Here is a 19,928-nt window from a genome sequence, read left to right on the forward strand (position 1 = left end):
GTCAAGGAGCAGCGGAAGCTGTGGGCAAAGGCAGCCTGGCCGGGCCTGCCTCCTGCTGCACGGGGCTATGCTACTTGCTTCACAGTCTCCCCTCCGGCAGGGCTGAAGTCCTCCTGGGCCCTGAACACACCAGGCTCCACGCTGAACTGCCCCACGCCCTGCGTCCAGTGGGCTTGCCCCGGCCACCTACCTCACTCCCAACCGCCCGCAGAGCAAATGCTAGAATCAGATGAAATGTAATTTCCTGCATCCGTCCCACCAGCTGTGGACATTTCTTTCTTTGCCTGCGCTTTCCCAATCCATTTGAAGCACGTGTTATTTTGATCTTTTTCACCCTAAAGACGATGCGCATTGGCACAGAGTGATGTTCCATAAATGTTTACTCGATATTTTTTTAAAATCCTCCAAGGCACCTCACCAGCCACTTACGCGCCAGGAATTTGCTGCGGTGTTAATGGGTCGTGCCATTCTACTCTTCACTACTTTTTTTTTTAGATTTTATCTATTTATTTGACAGAGACAGACAGCGAGAGAGGGAACACAAGCAGGGGGAGTGGCAGAGGGGTTAGCAGGCTTCCCGCGGAGCAGCGAGCCCGACACAGAGGCTCGATCCCAGGACCCTGGGATCATGACCGGAGCCCAAGGCAGAGACCAACCCACTGAGGCACCCCGGCGCCCCTTCTTCACTCCCCCGCACTTCTGTTCCGTCTACTCAAAATGTCCGAATCAGCCTTGTGCTCCCTCCTCACCCTTTAAGACCCAACTCGAACATAAGCTCTGGAGCGAGCCTTTCCTGCTGCTCCCAAGCACTGCCCGTGGACGGCTGTCCTTGCTCTCACTCCTCAGCGTGTCCCTCTTCCTGGCCGTCTCTCCTCCTCAGAGCACAAGACCGCCAGGCCCCTGCACCACCTGGTCACTAGGTCTGCGCTGACAGGAAAGTCTCAAGAATGTGCCACCAGGAAACAAACGAGTCCCTGAATCAGTGACTTGGTGTGTGTCGCATCCACATTTCCAACACCGCCTACACTCAGTCTTAGACAAATCAAAGACCAAACCCTCTGGAAAGTAAAGGGCTTTCAGAAACACATGGGCAGGAAGTCGGAAGGAGAAAACAAGCTAACCCCCCCCACCCCCAAATCGTAGGACAGACAAAGGAAACCCAGAACACTGGCTCCTCACCCCCCACCCCCCCGTATTCCACTGTACGGATCGGGACAGCTGAAGAGCCCTGTTTCCACAACTGGATTTTAAAATCACCACAAAACCTTCTAAAATAAAAAAATAAAGCAAAAATGACTTAAGTCACTGAGACAGAATTTTTCACTGGAAAAGATCTTAGAGAGGCCAGTGTTTTCCAGCACCACCGCCACGACACAGCAACGTGCTCTATTTCGTTACAGGCTGATCATACATACGGCCTTGAAATAAAGCTATGCCTCACTCTTTCATGACAAAAATTCCAGAGAACACCACTATAACGCAGAGACTAGGGTGCGGTGGTGGCAAAGCCTCACCTCACTGTGAGGAGACCCTGGACGCAGCCTCCTGTCTCTCCTCCACTGTCCTAACCTTACCACAAGACTCTCCTGGATTTACAAGAGCTCACTGTGAAACACCTCAGATTCGAATCTGAGAAAAAATGCTTTTTAGTTTAATATCATAACTAAGATATTTATTAGATGTTCAGATGACAGAGGGATTTGTATATAAAGTACATAAAACAATGTTCATTCACTAAATGGTATTTCAAGGACCTGAGCACAGAGGAATAAACTAACAATGTTAATTTTGTATTCCTGACAGGAAGAGAGACAGTAATCACTATGTGGCATTTCAAATTTTCAAAGTAAAGGCAAACATATAACATAAAACAGAAAGCTTTAAAATATTATATAGATAAAATACGTAATATGCCCTTTACAATGAGTATTTGAATGCTAATTTAAATTTTTCACAAAACTGAGAGATGCTGCATTTTATGCTGTTACAAGCATAATTCATGCCACAACCTAAAACAAACTCTTTCTATCTATATCTCTTTAGCCAAAACAACCAGCCAAACCAAATGCTTATTTTATTTGGATACATCTGTAGATATGATGGGTGTAATTAATTGTTCAGCTAAAAATGCAATTCCAGGGTGCTTTTAATGATTTAGGTACACACAGCTTTAGTTCTCAGAGCAGACTAAAAATAGTGATTTTAATTTATTCCTGCTGCCTACAATTACCCACAACCATGTATTTTTAAATATTTCCAGCCTATAAAAATTACTAATTTTTGCCACTTGTGTTTATCTGCATTTAGACTTTGATTTGGATAAATTAAGCTCTCAAGTGTTCCTTGCTTTATGAAACTCTGCATGTTGTACACTTCAACACAAATAAATGACTTGTACCATTAGAGGTTTAAATAATGTAATGTATTTCATGCTCAGCCTGAAGCTGGATTCCGATGAAGTTGCTAATGCACGTAATGATTAAGTGTAACTCAAATACTAACTGTGTTGTTGAAAACATGACAGGCAATAATTTGGTCTATTATATTCTGCCATTTAATTGCCTAGTACAGACATTCTCTGACACATTATGAAGCAATGATTTACAATTATTCAAGCTGCAAAGGTCAGAAAGTGACATTATAATCATCTACATAGAGATCCCTTCTAATGCACAAAAACTAGGTAATGCCACACACACACACAGTTTCACTGCATTAGTAACTTTCTATTTAAGGTCTCTCAAACCGAATAAGAATAAACAGCTCATAAGCACATTAATACACAACAGAAAATGTCTAGAATCTTTCCATGAACCTGGAGGTGACGGACTTGAAAAAAATGCCCTTATTCTCTCCTGATTAGGTAAGTTCCACTTGACTACTTAACGGCACACACTAGACTCAAGACCAGACACAGGGAAGTCAATCAGAAAGAGAACACGATCCCCAGAGCAGGCATCCGGCATCTCTGTGAAGAGGCCTGCGGCACTCAGCCAGCACTAACCAGGCTTCCGCAGATCACAGGCAACTTACTAGTTTGCTACTAACTCACTCTCTCTCTCTTTTTTTTAAGTAACTGGTTATTAAAAAAAACACAGTAACCTAAGCTCATCAATGTTTACCCCTCTTGTCCTAATGAGGAGACAGTAATATCTTCATCTGTCTATGCACCTAATTCTATTATACCATGTTCAATTTGTAATAACCCAAGTGCAATAAATTATCAACACATAAAGAACAATGAAGAGTAATAAAATTATTTAAAACAATGCTTTAATGTGAGGAAAGTGAAACAGAGAAAAAGAGATACAAAAACAGACTGAATACCACAATGTTAAAGGAAAATACCATGCAAGCAAGTTTTTAAAGCAGAAAACAGAAGTGGCTGGGGCTGGAAGGAGGTAAATCACCGTTATTACATTCTGATAGAAACAACCTAGAGAGAAAAAAATAAGACAAATTAAAGTAACCAAAATAACAGATATTGCAAAAAGCAGAGAATTTTTTTTTTTTTTAAAGGGGAGAGTTAAAAGAAAGGAAACCATGGCCTACCATTACCACCGCATAATCTGAGTCCATCACTAAAAACACATCTGTACAATGGGGACAGTAAACAGGAGACCCAACAATTTCATGACACCAGGAGAGCAACAAAAAAAGTTAAAGCTAATGAAGGTGTAGCACAGCACTGCCTCAACACTATTTATTACTGACAGTATTACATACACTGTTACACGTATGTACACACAGAGACAGAGAGAATGGAATTTAAATAGATCTAACAAAACGTGGTGTGGGTAAGCCACTGAGATTTCAAGTCTTTTTTTTAGTAGCCAAAGGGAGAGATCATTGCTTCAATAAAAAGCTATGTTTGACCTATTTTCAAGCATATGTTTCCAACAAAATTAACTTCTGTATCGAGGTGCTTTCTGCTATTTCGTATTCTCGCCCCAATCACCCCATGTCAGACCCACAGCACATGCTCACATGAACTGCCCATTAAGTGCTCACTATACGTACACCTATATACTGTGTAAAATTCCTCCTGAAATCACATTCGAGTGTAAGAAAAACACTACGAAACCGTACTCTTCAAAAACTGCTCCTCCTAAAAGTGAAAGTAAAATCAAAGGTTTTTAAAATGAAGTTACCAATTACAGGTTCTTAACACAAGAATTGCAAAGCAACACACTTCCACAATTTTTACTGCAACATGAGCACATACAGCATGGGCAAACGTGAGAGAAAGCCTGAATTCTGAGCCCCAGCAACCTGACAGGAATTAGACACCTGGCACGTTCAGCTGCTTTACAAACTAACTTAAATCCATTACATACTGCAGCTAGGATTTGCTGATGGAGAGGATGAACCTTCGAGCTCCATTTTAAGATAAAAGAAAATCAGCGTGGGTCCCAACAATGAAGTAAAAGTTTAAATGGCAGTCTTTGTTAGGGGAGTAGCTAACGCACAACTCAAACTCAGCCTTAGTAAAATATTTGAGGTACATATTTGATGAGCATCTACAAACTTCTTATATAAAGATTGGAAAAACAAGTCAATTACAAGTAACCTAACTATTAATACAGGGCTCAAGCCAACAAAACATACTGTCATTTTCATCTATTTCACTATAAAATATGAGGTGTTTTTGTTTGTTTGTTTTTTTTCCAAAAAAAGCAGGAGGCTACTAACACAAGATAATACAACAGATAACACAACAGCATGAACAATAATTTCATGTTTAAAATGTGCCTGTTCTGTTATTTCTGTACATTATTATCTAACCAGAACTCTCTGAAGAACAGTTTATCTCTTACAACTCAGGTAACGAAAGGGGCAGATACGAAGGTCCTGACGACTGCGGGAAGAAAAACACAGTGCAGGACCTTCTGTTTGTGACAAAATTATAGAGTTAATGTCCCTGAAAGATCACGTCACCTTTTAAAGCATGATTTTTTTAAAAGGTAAAATTTATAGCAATGAAAGCTAATGAAGAAATGCAGCATGAGCTGCTTATGCTCAGGAACTAATAGGTCCACTGAGCATTTCTGGGATTATTTAGCCATCAATGGTAATGAATCGACACTGTCACTGACGCTAATGCACCAGGGCTCTCCACCGCCAGCAACCTGAGAGCCGATTCTCAGTTCTCACTTTCCTCCAGGCTTCTCATGTCAGCTTTTCACCTGCATATTGTCCTACCCCTTCAAAAGACATGAAACACAGATGCCCTATGATGCTTTTCCTTTACCATTAAAGGGCTCTAACTCATTATTGTTCTGTTTCAACCCCAGAGACCAAAAGGCCTTCTTCGATTTACTGCAATTCTTCAGAACTTTTAGCTTCACTGAGAAAATATCTACCCTATGAAAATCTTCATCACATCACTTTTAAATCAAATTTCACTTAAAAAAATTAAGAGAACTATTACTTCAAAGTCAAGTAAAATTCAGTGACCATCATCATGCTAAAAGATACAATTTTGAAATCTAGATTGTTTTCTCTACACACACAGGCGCGCACATGTGCGCGCGCAGAGCTCTCGGACAGCAGTATGAAACTCAATACATCTCTCTGTATTTATAATTCTTTATCTTGGGAATCAAACATGTAACCCACTGGTATAACACTTCAGTGCTGGGGGCAAGCGGTGAGCTAAGCCATGTGTGCACTATTTAAATTGGACAATCAAAGCCAATCGATCATGTATTGTTTTTGATGCCAACTATGCCAGCAACTGCTCTCTGATAAAGTTTCTTCTTCTCCTTCCCCAGACTCAGTAACCCTAATAAAAAAAAAAAAAAAAAAAAAAGGACAGAAATAGATTTCTAATAATAGAGCGCGCAAGAGCTGCTTAATTATTTTTGAAGAAATGAGGAAGAAACTGCTGACTGCCTCCTAACAGCAAATGTCCACTGGAGTCTGGCCCTCCTCTTTCCTATAACTCATATGGTAAAAAAACAATAAATGAGGTATCTTTTAAAATTCCAAGACCTAGAGCAATTAAAATGAACCATTTGGCACTCGACCCTTGCAGCTAAAATCAGTAGCAACAAAACTCATTCTCCCACTGATCTTCAGGGGGCTTTAGGGCAAAGGTTCATCTTCATTTACTTTAGCTGCAAGTCACTGAACCATCAATTCTGCCAATGAATAAATCTCAGACCATGGTTAATAAAACTGCTTGCAAAGTTATTCGTAAAACTATCTTAAGGGTCAAAAAAATGAAATGCACCAACAAAAGACGGAAGCTGTTTTTTACTTAAAAGATATTTACTCGGTAGTACCAACCACAAGAACCTTCCCCTGAAGAAGGAAACCTACCATAACACATGCACACTGCATAATTGAACTGAACCTGCAGTATTTCGGGAATCAGCTGTAAGAACTGCAGGCTTCCCAGGTTCCACACAGAGGGTTTTCATATGATGCACTTATTCGTTAATTTCTCTAGATTAATGGAATTAAAATATATTTTTAATCAGAGGTAGGGTATTAAAATCCAGCTCTGAATGTCCTATGATATACCATAGATGTCGTGGCATTTTAAAACCTTTTAAACATTTCTGCTAAATTAATTAGTTGTGCATTAAGGCATCTCAGTGCTTCCTATTAAACGCAACACATCTGAGTGACAGTTTTAATACTGTGAATGGTTCTTTAGAGGAAGAGCCGTTAAGTTAAAATGGAAAACAACAACTTTTGAAATAAAGTTACACAAAAACAAACATTATACACCGTTTATCTAAGCTTCACCCCATAACAATCAGTAACCAGCTGTCCGAAATTAAATCTTTTTCTGCCTTTCTCCTTATGGAGTATGTCCGGTCTTCCAAAGAGCCATTAATTTGACTAAAATTAAAGCAGTAGAGCAAAAGAAAAAAAAAAAAAAAAAAAAAAAAACCACATACATACAGATACACTCCTAAAGCTGTATTATGTGGTTTTTTTTTTATGTCTTTAAATGGAATTTACAGTTCTCTCTGGCAATGTGAATGAACATCCTATAATTTAGTCAATTTACAGATTACAGGTTCAAATTGACCTTGTAGCCCATAAAATTGCTCATCTTCAGTAGAGGATTAGAAGTGGGAGAAGAATGTCATAACTGTATTTAAGGAATTTACCATAACAATGGAAAGGAGGGTACGCATGCATAATTTTAGCCACTCTTACTCATATCAGTTTTGAATTCTGAAACAATGGCCGGCCTGCACATGCCTCCTGGCTCACCGCGGTGGAGATGGTCTCCATTGACTCACCCGCAGACGTGACACTTGTATTCCCTCATCCCAAGGTGCCTTTTGACATGGTTTCTGGCATCGCCAAGCTGAGCTGTTGCAAAATGGCATATCTTGCACTTGAATGGTTTTGATCCTAAGTAAATTTAACATAAAATATGATTTGAATTTGAATAATACCTTACTGATAGTTTAAAAAGAGGCCTAGATCTTAAATCACACTTTTCATCTGTTTAGAAATTTCTGGCCCCAAAATGGAATACCTGCACTCCTTCCTAACTGGAATAGACCCGCATTCCATAATAATTCCACCAAGAAAACTTCAATGTTTCAGTGAGTGTTCCTAACTTATTCAATAACATTTCTAAGATTCAAAGTCAAAAGTGATACAGTCAAGCAGTACTAAGTAGGTAAGGAGAGCCAAATAATTTTAAATTTTTCTAACAATTTGCAAAAATATTCAACTTCTAAAATGGATTATAAAAACAAATGCATACGGAGTAGATGATATTTTATAAAGTATATTTATCATCAAATAAATTTCTCAGAGGCCACCTCTGTTCCTCATATTTCTGCAGCTTTGAATTTACTCACATTAAGAATGGCATTTCAGATTTTTTTCTGACATTTATCCCAAATGATTCACTACATTACTATTTTAATAGCACACAATGTAAGAATATATAGTGGATAAGCTATTTGCTTTTATGATCATTTTATAGTCAGAAATCTGTGATGATTCTGCAAACCAGCAGTACTGACGTTTTATTTATTGATTTCAAGAACAAATATATCAATATAAGAAGCACAGTACCACAATTTTTTTTTTAATTTCACAAAGATTAACCCACACTCAAATATGAGAAAACAAAATCATTTCAACAAGGACAAACCTAGTACCAGGAATAGACAGACTGTACCTGGGACACAGTTACTAACAGGTGACCCTAACCCACATTAATGAGAAGCAACTCTCCTGGAAGAACAACATGCATATACTGCTTTTCAATTTTCTAACCACTGAGTCCCTAAATAAATAAATCAAAATCATAAAAGCCAGTCCAATATGTCTCCAGATCTTTCGTACCATGTTTAGTACCTATTTGGTGAAATACCTCTTCTGATATAGTTAGATAGAATGTGATATATGTGAACTTCAATAAATATACAAAAAGAGCTCAAATTTAAAAAATTGCAATAAATCATATTTGATCAATGAACCTTTGTGCAGTGCCCTTGAAAAAAAATAATCCTCCAAGAATACTTTGTTGAAATTGAAGCACTCAGTAAAAAATTTTAGAGTCTTAAATTTCAATTTAATTCCCAAAAGCTGACAAAAAAAGTGAAGCATTTAATTTTAATCTTCTAACAGAAATAAAAAAGTCAACAGTACTAAGCACGGGCAGACAAGGTTGAATATTTCACAGTTCAATGACAATGAAGCCAGATCTCTTAATACTTCCATTTCTACTGTTAGAAGTAGATGTAAAATATATTTAGCACCTGAATGGTTATATCTAGTCAGCTTTATATGTTTAAATGTCAAAAGCAGGTTGAGACTGCAGCTTACAGCAATCACATTCTATCAATCACATTAGAAACTACAGTTTATTTAAATGATTCTGATAAAACTAAGCCTATCACTACCTGGAAACATTTCATCTCCACACAGAATTCTATAAAGGGACACAAAAAAGAGAAGAGTGAGAAGAACCAATTTACCTACACTTTAAATTGAAATGCATCCAAGGTAATAAGTCATTTAGGAAATTACTAATTAACAATAACATCAGGACTCCAACCAAATACAATAAAGCTCTCAACATTTGCAAAATGTTTTGGTGAAAGCCTTTCAAATCTGTGGATCTAGGTTTCCTCACGCTGCCCCTGCACTGCACTGTGAGGAGTCCCTCCTATGGGACAAAGGTGCCACAGGGGCTGGGTACAGACCTTTCAAGTTACTACTCTACATGGCTCCTTAGTGGACAGCTTGCATTCCTCACTGCTAGTGTGCTGACAACACATAAAGGAGTTATTCTGTTGACTGCTTTCGTGCAGAAATCACGGAGCTCCTGACTATTTCTCACATATTAGAAGAGACCGTGTTAACATCTTTCTGTGCCAGAAAAATTCCAGGGAAGTGGAGAGAATACTTTTCTGCCCAAGGAAAAAGAAAAATCCTCTTTCTATTCATGTTCCCAGTTTAAAGTCTGCAAGGCACATCCCAAAATGAATCCAGGCATACTGTTTATAAGGCGAAAATCCTAAAGCCACATATTTCTAAATTTTTCTTGCAAGGGTTATCATGATTATTATAAACTGTCAATACGATTTTGAATAGTTCCATTCATAGGAACAGCATTATCCTCAGTAGGTTTTCTTCTTTAAACTGGCCTCTGAGGTTTTCTGAAAGGGAAAAAAAAGAAAAGAGACTCTCCAGCTTTCTGGCATCTTACAATTTTACCAAAAGAATTCCCAAGATTTTTAAAACTAAATCTTCACCAAGAACTACAACAGCCGTTCGTCACCATCACTCACAGTTAACTGCTGGGCATACATGGATGTGAGATGGACATTTAAAACATGATACTCAGACTTCACATCTTAAAGAATGTATGGAGCCCATCACCTCCTGCCGTGCCACCAAGCCTCAAGGCTACAGCCCCCCGCAGACACTCAACTCTTGGCTGCATCCTTCACTCCTGCCTTCACTGCGCCTGGGCCGCAGAGATGAAGAGGGACCCGCGCGCAGCCCAGCCTCTCGCTGGGCTTGGAGTCAACGCACCAACTGTCCTCACCATCTCTTCACAAGAGGATTCAGCTTCTAAACTATCAGATACATACGAAGCCAAACACTACCCACCCTCACGTGAGACCTTCTCAGTGAAATCACACAACTCCCTATCTCCTTGCGTCTGAACCTTTCCAAACAACACAAGTGACCGCGTGTGCTCAGAGCATCAAATGAAGGGCTTCCGACAGTCTTCCTGTTTAATGACCTCTGCCAGCCACGTCCTATGAAAGGGAAGCTCTACCCAACAGAGTAACACAGGAGAGAAAGTGAACAGCTGTTACTGCGTTCCTAACGTAAAGGCCACGCGGCCCTTTCTGGTCATGCTGATGACTTCATAGAAGCAAAGGCACAGAAACTCTTGGGTGCTTTTCTCCTACAATTCTTAATAACCAAAACTCATTTACTTCTTTGAATGCTGTTTTTATCGTGCTAAGGATGGGAAAAAAAGGTGACATAAAATAGAGAGTAAATCACAAAATATGAAAACAGGAATTAGAAGAGTAAGTCCTTTTCCAGTTAATCATCAATAACAGTCCCTGCATTACTACTTCATGGGCATAACCAAATTATCAGAAAAGCAATTCATTTTAAGATGCCCCAAGGAAGGAAAAAACAAAACAAAACAAAACAAAACCCTGGGTTAAAACCAGGAAAGCAACATCCCCCAGAAAGTGGCTTACAAAACTGCAAGGGTAGATTGGCCTCGTGTCCTGAGGAGCAAGGCTCTTTGTGGTGCTTTGGGACACAATAAAAATGTACTTGCTGATAAGCCCAACAGAAGATGCTAAAAAGTATGCTAACTTTTACTAAATGTTACAATCAATGATGTAACTTATATAAGTAGGGTTACTTTGTCACATATTGATAGTTACCTCACTTTCACATCCACATTAACTTGATTTTAAATGCAATTAATACATATAGTCAAGGAAGACTAATGGACTACATTCCGCACTTAACCTAGTGGACGTTTTCAAATGGCACAAGTGACCAGTGCAAACCTATTTTGCATTGTAAACGACTAAATAAATCTTAATGGATTAAGAATGATCAGCTATCAACACACAAGGGAAATTAAGTGCTGAAATGCCTACATTGATTATTTTAAATTATTAGCCTTACTCTGTTCTTGAATTTGTATGCTTTTAGTGAGCTTTAACACATTTACAAGACTTATTGACTATAATTACAAGAGAATTCAAGTAATGGACACATCAATTATAAGCAACATGTCTTGACCAGACAGTTGCATAAAGAATTCTAAAAAGAGGTCCATTAGCATCTTCCTCTTAGTTTTATTCATTTTTATCTGCCTTTAGAGGGCATATTAAGAAAGTACATACCTTCTACACACGTGAACAAGTCTGATTTCTAAAAGCCAGAAAACTCCCTAAAGTGAGCAACACAGTACCGACAGAGGTATTAATAATGCCAAGAAATCCGTATTTGGATTTATTTCCCAACAATAGCTTCACTGTTTGAAGAGTTGGGGCCAAGAGTACAATGTTTGTATTTACCTAGATTAATCTTATGCAGGTTGCCCTCGTATTTTCTTCAAAGAAAAACTTTTATCTATCTTTAATGTCCCTAAACTAGTAATGTTTCATACTCTTTTGTCTTCCTCCTTGTAACCAAGCACTAAGTTTCAAAAACTGCATGAATTTAAAGTATAGCTTTAATAATAAGCCATTATTTAAAAGTACAGTAAAATAAACCTTACAGTTTTAATGAAAATATGTTCATTGAAATGTGAATTTATTATTCAAATCCACTCATAAATTCAACCATGGAGACAGAACTTGTCTAAGCAGAGCACAATGATTTAGAAAAGCTGTCTATTTAAAATAAAGAATGTATGGCAGGTTTATAGAAACAGTGCAGTGAATTTTTACATAAATTTAGAACAGTGGCTTTTGCATTTTCCACAAAAAAAAAAGTTTAAAAAAAATTTCCACCCCAAATTAAACATTAAAATGGAACACTACATTTGACAGAGCACAGAAACTAAATCAGGTGCTGCCTTCGTGAAAACCAAATCCCTAGGACATATTAACTTTGAAAAGTGTTGACTAATCTTGATCCCTTAAAGTAGAATCTTGGTGCCTGGGAGTTACACTTTTCGATATAAACCATCTGCCAATGAATAATTTTAAATCCCTAAAATTCTAAGAAAATTTTTATTATTTCATTCCTCAAAAGCCAATTAATATGTCCTCGGAAACCCACAGAGCCACTTAACAGCTACCTGGGAAAACCAAACAATCAGTACTCAGAAGCAACTGGAAAGCTGTTAAGAGACAGGACTTCAGCAAAGGCATCTGAGGGGCAAGGCTTTTTGACAAAATGAAAAATGTGTCAAAAAACGTGCCCTAGAATCATTAAGCCTTAATCAGCTTCAGAAACATTCAGTGTCAACACTGACTTATGGCACATGTTGGGAGTGCCACCCTGCAGGGCCACGTGAGCCAGGGGGCGGGCCACCAAGCAAATGCAGCGCGGACTCCCTATCTGGACGGGACAAACAGACCATGCTGCCCTTCATCTGCGCCTGACGGGCCCACGCAGGTCCACGGAGGGGTACGTACCTGTGTGGGTGCGGATGTGTGCCAGGAATGCCATCGAGTTGCTACTCCGACACAGCTTCCCGCAGTACTTGCAAACGTTTCCCTGATTTTCTTCTCTCTCGCGGTTGATTTGCTCAGTGTCTTCCACTATGTACTTGTTCACCTCCCGGAGCAGTTCTTCATGCTGCCCTTTAATATGCAGAAATAAATTCTGTTCTGAATCAAAGGGTTCCGTACACTTGACACATTTAAAAGTCGCCCCTCCCTCCGGAAGCTCCTCTACACTGGCCTGCTCGTTTCTCATGTGGCCTGCACTGGCCAGATGCTGATGGAGGTTGCTCTCAGTGTAGAACGACTTTCCACACAGTAAACAATGGAAGTGTTTCTCTTTTGTAGGGTGTTTCATGGCTATGTGAACATTCAGTCCACTCAAACCATCTGCTAAGAAGCCACAATCATCGCAACGAATTCGTGTGGATTCACCAAAGGAACCGCCTTCAGATTTCTTCTTTTTCACGCCTTGAGCACAGTCTTTAAAGGGCAACTCACTAATCCTCACACCTGTTGTGACCAGACCCTCTTCCGACGGGTCGAACAACTCTCCATCTTCAGGGTTCTTGATCCTTATTATGGAAGAATCAAACCGGCCAAAACTATACATGGCCTGTCCTTTGTCATCAATACTGATTATAGTCTCATAAATGTCATTACTTTCAACTGCGCTATCAGAAGCTGGGCCATCCTCTTCCAAAATAATTTTAGTTTCCTGTTGGGAATTCAACAGGATTTCCTTGTTCTCTAGAACGGGGTCTTCTCGAGTATCTTTCAAATCCTCTGAACTCTGCACACTCCCAACTTCATTCTGACCATCGCTCTCCAGGTTCAGCTCCTGCCTTGCCCTTGTCATCACAGCAGGGATGGTGCCTTCGGCCAGATGCCCTCCCCCGAGACCTCCAGGACATCCAGGTTTGCTAGGGGCATTATCTATATTCTCCCCTGCCTGGCCGACATCGCTCTTACTGCGGGTGCTCCCATCGCCAGGCTCATCCAGCGTGCTGTGGGCTCTCTCTACCACCTCATAATCCAAAGCTGAGCTTCCTGAATTTTCATTCTGAAATCTGCTTGGGGAACCACAATTAGAGGAAATATTAAGGGGCACCATCTCCTCGGGTTTCAGAGCTTTATCCTTGGCCAGAGTCTGTTGGAAAGTTTCACAAAAGGAATGGTCTTCACTGAGATTAGATTCTTCTTCAGTCTCAATCTCCACGGAGGTGGGAGCACGGAGGACCTTAGACACATCTAAATTAGTGTCCTCATCCAAAACACAACAATCAGCAGTACTTTTAGATTTCAGAACTTCTTCAGATGGCTCGTCTGAAATTATCTGATATTCTTCAGAATTGTGTTGATGTTGCTCTTCGGGGATAATGATGTTTTTGGACACTTCTGTGTCAGAAGAGGTCAGGTAAGACTGCCTTTTCATCTTGTGTTTTTCTGTGGCTGCATGCCTAGTCATCTCTCGACGAGTCACAGCGTAGTAATCGCAGGCCATGCAATAAAAAGCAAATTCTTTTGTATGTTTCCGTTTTACGTGGAGTTCTAGAGAAGCAGAAGAGTGAGCATTAAACTCACAGTGTACACACTTGTTATCACTTGTACCCATCACGTCTCTCTGGGAGCAAGCATCCGCCTGCTGGAGAGGGTCCTCTGGTTCTAGAGACATTTGTTCCTTTTTATCAGAAAGGTGACTGTGGACTTCCCCATCTGTAGAATGAAATACATTTTCAACTTCAACTTCAGCTGGATTTCCGTGCTCTAGCACTGGCTTTTCTGAAGTGGAGGTATCTGATTCAGCTGACCTATGAGCAAGTTCATCTGAACCTGCTGAAATGGCATTCTTCCTACAGGCTTCAAGGTTACCCGCTTCGGGGCCAATAACGATATCTGAACTCTGCTTGCCATTTGCTTCTATTTCTACACGTCCTTTATGTTTCTTAGTAGCACAATGGCGCTCCATATCTCCCTTGGTTACAGTATAATACTTACACACTTTGCATAAATAACTATACTGGTGACTGTGTTTTCGTCGAATGTGAACGGTCAGGTTTGTAATACTAGAGGCCAAGAGACCACAGTGAGAGCATGTCCGCGAGATGTTACCTTTGGGTCTCCCTCTCTTTGGAGTAGAGGTCAAAGCTACCTCACCCTCTTTGGTCGTTACACCAGACTGTGGCACTTCCTTGGTAGTCAGTAGGCTCTTTTCCAGATAGGAATGCTCCTGCAACCGCACACCTTCTACGTGACCTTCGATCCTTCCATTTCCGGAAACATGAAACTCATCTTTTTTGTCATTTGCCCCTATACACACCCTTTCAATACATTCTTCAAAACTTAAGCCAATGTTGTTTTTCTTGGCGTTTTCCAGATGCTTACTTCTCTTGATGTGCTTCTCCATTCCCTCCTTGCTGAGCGAGTAAAGATTGCATGCTTTACAAAGAAAGTGATAGTCCTGGCCATGCCGGAGCTTGATGTGTCTTGTGAGAACAGTAGAAGACCGCGTTTTATAAAAACACTTCTTACACTGAAACTGAGGCTTACTGGAGTGCCTCACTTCGTGCCCATGGCTTGCCCTGGACTTAGAAGGTTCTTCCTGAGCTACAGACTCAGTCATAGGACCTTCTGTATCTTCTGATTCCAAAGTACTTAAGGATAAAGTCTGTAAAGCCAAATCACTGTTAAATGACTGGGAAGTCTTTGGCTGAACCAACAAACGAATATGCTTCTCGGTTTTTTTGTGTTCTTCCATGTCTTTCTCAGACAAGAAGAGACTGCAAGGAGTGCAAAAACAACCCATATTGTGCTTTTCCTTCATGTGGTCTCTAAGATTTAGTTCATTCTCAGAAATAAACGAACAGCACTGACACCTGAGGCCAGCGGCAGTGTGCTGATGCTGGCGGTTGTGCAAGTGCTTATCAGGGTCCCCCCTCGACGTGCTGGAAAAACCACATGCCTGGCAGCAAAGCCTCGCCTCTCCCACAGGGCCCCTCTCCCCATGGCTCCCCACGCCTGTCCTATTTGGCGCTCCATGACCACAGTCTGTACGAGCACATATCTGGTGATCAGCAGCCAGCCTCGCTGTTGCAGAGCCGCCGGAGCACACGACAGGGGAGCTCCCTTTGTCCCGCATCAGGCCCGGGGTTTCCGAGGAAGTCACACGCAGACTGCGCACACTGCCGCCTGCTTCTCCATGTTTGGCCACACAGTCCGTCTCACTTGTCTTCACCTGCGTCCTAAAGTGTTTCATATACAACCTCGGGGGGTCATTAGTTGCTCTTTTACTCATTCCTAAAAGATTAAGCCTTTTCTTGGCCTGGCCTTTTAAGGTAAACGTGCCAGTGCGTCGTCGGAAGCCACCGCCCAGCAGGAGGACGCTGCGCTCGGGTCTTGGTCTCGGGCTGGCACAGCCGCCGTGCGCTGCCTGGAGGCTACTTCTGGTGGATTCCAACTTGTTGAAGAGACCCCCTGAGCTTACCAACGCTCCTGTCTTTTTGCTTTTACTCTGGTTTTCAGGGTTTCGAGCTATGCCCACGGAAGTTACGTTTTCTTCGACCACCTCGACTCTTTCGGACGGAGCGCTGCGGGCCGGCGTCATCTCCACGAGCAGCTCGCCGCCCCCGCTCTGCCTGGACGCGCCTCCTCGGGCGTCGTGGAGCTTGCTTCCCGCGTGGCGGGCGCCGCGGGGATCACTCGTCCTCGCCGTGGGTTTAGCAGGTCTGGGTTTTCCGCGGACGTTTTTCGTTCCCAGGGTACACGGTTTCTTGGGAAAGGGCTGCTTAGTGAGGATCTGCACAAATCCTCCGCGGGCAGCGAGATTCTGGCGCCGGAGGTGCGTCTTGCCGAGGTAGTGCGCGTTCAGCAGGTTCTCCTGCGCGCACTGGAAGCCGCACAGCTCGCACGAGAAGACCGGCTGCGGCCCCGCCGTCGGGCCCGCGTGCACGCGCAGCGCGGCGCCGCTCTCCGGCGCGTGGCCGCAGCGGCAGCTCGCGGGGCCGGCCGCCTGCTGCGTGGGGCCGGCCGCCTGCTGCGTGGGGCCGGCCGCCTGCTGCGTGGGGCCGTCGGCGCGCGGCTCCTCGTCCGCGCGGGAGGGGAGCGGATGACCGCAAACGCCGCACTGGGGACCCGGCGGCGCGTGTCCGGCGGCACGACCCACACTGGTCTCTGTCCGGGGGAGAGGAGAGCCTCCTCCCGCGTCAGGGGAGACCGCGTCCTGCGCAGACTCGCCGTCAGGGTCTGTCTTCGGAGGCTCCGCAGCACGAGGGCTAGAACCGCAAGGAGCGGAGCAGGCCCCGGGAGGACAAGGGCGGCCGGCCGGGCCCCCACCGAGGAGCGCCTCCTTCGCCGTCTCGCCTGGTGGGGCAGGCACTTCCGGGGTGGGGCCCCCGGAAGTCTCTGGGTCGGGAGCGCGCGGCTCGGGAGCGCGCGGCTCGTCGCGCTCGGGGGCCCGCGCGCCCGCGGAGAGCCGCAGCCGCTTGGACGCGCGCTGGTTTCCGTCCGCCGCGGCGGGGACGGGGACGCGCGGGAAGCCTCTCTTGCTGGAGGGAGGCTCTGCGGCCCGTGCCGCGCCGTCACACGCGGGCCCGCCGGCTCCCGGGCGCGGTGAGGAACTCGTGGCGGCCGCGCCTCTGCTCCTGTTTCCGTCGTCCTCGCTCTCCGGCTTCTTCTCCGCGTCCATGGCCGCCGACGTGCTGAGGCGACCGCGGCCCGGCGCGGCTCACGGGCGCTCGCCACCTGCGCAGAAAACAGACAGCGGGTCAGGCCGCGCATGGACACAGCGCCTCGGCCGGAGGCCAGCCGGGGACGCGCGAGGGCCCGGGGCCAGCCGGGGCCGCCCTGCGCCCCGAGCGCCGCACGCGGCCGGCGAGCGCCACGCGGAAAGGCCTTCGTCAGAGCCGGAGCGGCGCCCGCGCCCGAAGAGGCCTCGCCGGCCGCGCCCCGCCCGACCCCGCTGCCCGCGCGCGCACCCGCCGCCGCGAGGCCGCCGCCGACGGGGAAGCCGAGCCGGGTCGGTGAAGCCGACGCCACCACCCGCTGCGGCCCAGGCCGGGACGCGGGCCCCGGCAGTCGGCAGCCCGCGTGCGGGCCGGCGCCAGGCTGGAGCGCCGCGTCCTCCCTGCCCTGCGGCGCCGCGCCTCGCCTGGCCTCGCCTGGCCTCGCGTGCTCTGCTGGTTCCCGCCGCCGCCGAGGCTCCTCCCTCCCTCCGCGCGGCCGCTTTCCCGCCCGGCGGCCCCGCGGCGCTGGGGGAAGGCTCGGCACCGCGGAGACGTCCGGGGGCGGGCGGAGGAGTTCACGGAATAAAATGCTTTAAAATCAGTAATTATGATTGTATTTTTCCTTATGCTATTTAATTCAATTAAAACGTATCGTTTTCCATTTGCTTTACACCAGGACTGGAATTTTTAGCCAAATGCCACGGGACTTCGTGTGAATGAAAAACCATCCAATATTATGGCCTCAAAGCTAATGATAACTATTTTATCTATTTACTTTTTTCATAACAACAAACCCAATAATGGCTGTTGCTCTGACACTGCTTAAAGCAGAGAACAAAATATATTTATGTGATACCAAATGCATGAGCAACAGAAGAAAAAGGGAATAAACTGGGCTTTAGCAAAATTAAAAATTTCAAATGACTGTGTGCTTCAACGGCCACAATCAAGAAAGCGAACAAACAATCCACAAAGCAGGAAAAACATTTTGCAATCATCTACCCAACACGGGGCTTAATCTAGAACATACAGAGAACTCTTACGACGCAATGATAAAAAGATGAACCAATTTCTAAATGAGCAAAGGGGCTCACTATGCATTTCTCCAGAGAAGATACACAAACAGCCAAAAAGCACATGAAACATACTCTATCAGTACTCGTTAGAGAAATGCAAATCAAAACCATAATGCAATACCATTTCATAATCAGTAGGATGGCTAGAATCAACACGTCAGACAGTAACAAGTGTTGGTGAGGATGTGGAGACATCAGACCAATCACACAAAGGCTCCTAGGGGATGTAAAACGGGGACACCACTTTGGAAAAGAGTCTGGTGGTTCCTCAAATGACTAAGCATGAAGCCACCATACGGCCCATGAGTTCTGCTCCAGGTATATGGACAAGAGAAGTGAAAATATGTGTCCTTGTGAAAACTTGTACACAAATGTTTACAGCAGTATTAGTCTTAATAGCCAGGGGGGTGGAAACACCCCAAATGTTTATCGATGGATTAACAGAAAAACTGAATGAGGTACTTCCATACCCACACGATGGAATATTCAGCCACATGAAGGAATGGTATTGACATATGCCACAGTATGTGTGAACCTTGGAAATGCTAAGTGAAAGAAGCCAGCTACAAAAGACCACACAGCATAGGATTACTTTCACTGGAAATGTCCAAAATAGGTATATCTATAGCTATAGAAAGCAGGCCAGTGGGTCCTTAGGGCTGGGGGAGGAGAGCAAGACAGGGGGTGAAAGCTACAGATCACAGGGTTTCTTTCTGAGGTGATGAACGTGTTCTAAAATTTCCTGTGGTAATGGTTGCACATGTCCATGAACATACTTAAATCCATTAAACTGTAGTTCAAATGGTAACTCAATAAAGTTGCTTTAAAATACACAAATTGTCATATATAACCTACAACACAAAAGCATCTTCTATTTGTTAACTGTCTTACAAGAACAGAGTGTACCATTCTTGTAAAAGAGTAAAAAAAGATAAATGTACATAGTTTTATTACACTTACAAGATGTTTACCATTTCTCAAGATGTGATCCAGAAAATATAAATTAAGTAAGAAGTTGATAGATGTTTGGGCAGGAAAGATAAACCTCTGGTCAAATACATTTAAGCAACTCTGGTTTGAACCAAAGTTTCTTTACCATAGGATGTTTCAGCACATAAGCATTTCCCAAACCAATTTCATTATAGAACTCATTAGTTATAAAGAATCAAAAGACCAGTCATTCCAAAGGACCCTTTAGAAAATGCTCCTTTAAATAAAGCATTAGTTCTGCTATTCAACATTCGTAACTAAAGCATAAACGGGGGGCAGGGGAGGGGAATGAATCATGCATCTGTCCCCAAAATGTCATGAAGTCCATACCATAAGCCAAGTATTCTTGGTTGTAGATACTGGAATTACGGCAAATAACAACACAAAATCTCTGCCTTACATTATAAACAGTAGAACAATTTTTTTTTAGTAGAAATATTGCCCAGTCCAGAACGTCTATTTCTAGTCAAGAAGAGTCAAGGAACTGTATTTAC

The 19,928-nt window shown here is 43.5% G+C and overlaps 1 protein-coding gene across 11 annotated transcripts in view; it reads right to left on the reverse strand.

The window, feature by feature from the left end:
- ZNF407 (zinc finger protein 407) overlaps positions 1–19,928 on the reverse strand; it is a 439,083-nt gene that overhangs the window by 393,892 nt on the left and 25,263 nt on the right. For all 11 annotated transcript variants that reach the window (XR_014302668.1, XM_082698666.1, XM_082698665.1 and 8 more), the window contains exons 2-4: positions 16,699–17,387; positions 12,621–16,656; positions 7,263–7,377 (exon numbers count right to left, since the gene is read on the reverse strand). Coding sequence is in view for 10 of the 11 variants with exons in the window: in XM_082698666.1 (XP_082554792.1) it covers positions 7,263–7,377; positions 12,621–16,656; positions 16,699–17,331 (4,784 nt within the window). In the remaining variant the exon portion in view is untranslated. The remainder of the gene's footprint in view (positions 1–7,262; positions 7,378–12,620; positions 16,657–16,698; positions 17,388–19,928) is intronic.

The sequence above is a fragment of the Mustela nivalis genome, assembly GCF_964662115.1.
Source record: "Mustela nivalis genome assembly, chromosome: 14".
NCBI lineage: Eukaryota > Metazoa > Chordata > Mammalia > Carnivora > Mustelidae > Mustela > Mustela nivalis.